Genomic DNA, 2,102 nt, shown 5'->3' on the forward strand with positions numbered 1-2,102 from the left:
AAATATATATATATATATATATATATATATATATATAAATCATTATATAAATCATAATATATATATATATATATATATATCATAGTTTCATTTAAATTTCTATGTATAAATCTTTTGTTGGGAAAGTATTTGCTTAGCGTTATATACAAGATTCTAAATAATTTTATGCGTATTCATTTTAAGCAAATAACATGAGTATTTCGCCAAAACTCATTAGACATAAGCGAAATTATTCGCACATCTGATGTTTTACTAATATTTAAGCTGAAATTTCGTCTTTTACAGCTCCAAAAGCGAAGTGGGGACCTACGATTCTCAACGACTTCATACTTGTTAATCCGTCCCCGCCAATGCTTGGTCACAGTGTTCGACTTGAATGTTTCGCAGTGGGGTCTCAAACAAATGCGTATGTATTATAATTTGCGATCGTTTAAAAAGTTTTAAATTTTTGTTTTCGTTTTATCATTCGTACAACGTATAATAGATTTTAATTTTATAATTTGTGAATAATTAGTATAAAATTCTTAAATAACAAACGGCAGGGCCAAATTTTCAAATGTAATAAACGTATGATTTCTAAGAAGTAATCTTATCCATTGAAAATTTAAATTTAGTACTTAGGTTAGACGTCATATTAAAATATACATTTCTTTATATCATGATACATGTTATTGGATAACATGTTTAAATAATAACATGTATCAATTTACATGGATAATTGAAACAGTATTTCAATTATTTTAACGTAAATTAGAAGCATCCATTTATGAATTATTGATCTTCGTTTACAATGTGATAATTACATAACATTATAAAATCTTTACATTTATGACAAGGTTAATGGTTGGATTGGAAAATAAAGCTTTTTGATTAAAAGTCTAATTTAATTTATTCACCAGACGTTCTGATTTCGATTTCCATTGAAATCAGTTATTGCTTTTTTGTTTCATTAGTTTTAATAATATATGAACCAGATATATGCTATAAGCATTTCGGTTAATTAACTAAACACTGGCGTTGTGACCTGTTAGGAAAATTATCAAAAGTAAGAAAATATTTAGAAATTTAAAACACAAATTATATTTAGAAATTTTTTTTCTTTTATACAGTGAGCCAATGACATATGACTGGACGAAAAAAGATGGTGAACTGGGAAACAATATTAAATTTTCGGACTTGAACAGAGTTTTGACAATAGAAAATTCCCGATTTGAAAATGAAGGTATATACCGCTGTGTTGTTATGCGAGGTAAATCAGGAAGAGATGAAAAAGATTTTGCACTATTACTTTCTGGTAAGTAAAATAATTCATTTTAAACTATTTTATCTCCTTCTTTACGACAGTCTGAGATGGGTCTCTAATATTTTGTTACATTTTATCGTTATCTCTTTCCTATCTAGACTTAGCACCGTATGAGATATTAATTACCGTTTTAGGTTAAAATACACATTAGTTGAACATTTTTAGTGCTAAGTGTATGCTGTTTGATTTAGTATACTTCATGTTTATAAAAGAAATTATGTTCAACATTCACAGACAATTTAGCTGTGAACGAAAAGCGCGTGTTCATACCTCATACCCACCTTATATACAAGTGGGGCAACATAGTTCAGATTTAGTATGAATGTTATACTGTTAATATTTCCACCAAAAAATATAACCAGTTAGAAAATTCAAGAAGACTGCAAATTCTGAGAGAAGCGATAGTTTTATGCCGTAAGAAAGAAGAATGGAAATGGATACATTCAAAAGGGAACATAACACCCCCGATGTGGTATGTCGGTGAGTGAATATCTGCATATCAGCTAGACCTGGATTTTTTTTTTACCTAAAAGTACAGATTTCATAATGTTACGTGTATACTGTGTGAAGTGCGTGTATCTTTGTAGTGCCACTACCTTCCTAAATATGTAACAACAGTGCACAATTGTACTCTCTTGTACTATTGAATTCGAAAATGAGCTTATGTAGTCTTGTATTTGATGATTTTAGACGTTCTGTACGGTTCAGGAAAAAACTATGGTATTATGTATTTCCTTTATATCTATCTATCTATCTATCTATCTATCTATCTATCTATCTATCTATCTATCTATATATA

The 2,102-nt window shown here is 28.5% G+C and overlaps 1 protein-coding gene across 1 annotated transcript in view; it reads left to right on the forward strand.

Moving 5' to 3' along the window:
* LOC106874031 (contactin) overlaps window positions 1-2,102 on the forward strand; it is a 164,816-nt gene that overhangs the window by 41,627 nt on the left and 121,087 nt on the right. Inside the window, exons 9-10 of the mRNA XM_052968460.1 lie at window positions 286-406; window positions 1,110-1,294. Of these exons, the coding sequence (XP_052824420.1) occupies window positions 286-406; window positions 1,110-1,294 (306 nt within the window). The remainder of the gene's footprint in view (window positions 1-285; window positions 407-1,109; window positions 1,295-2,102) is intronic.

Source organism: Octopus bimaculoides, chromosome 6 (genome assembly GCF_001194135.2).
Source record: "Octopus bimaculoides isolate UCB-OBI-ISO-001 chromosome 6, ASM119413v2, whole genome shotgun sequence".
Lineage (NCBI taxonomy): Eukaryota > Metazoa > Mollusca > Cephalopoda > Octopoda > Octopodidae > Octopus > Octopus bimaculoides.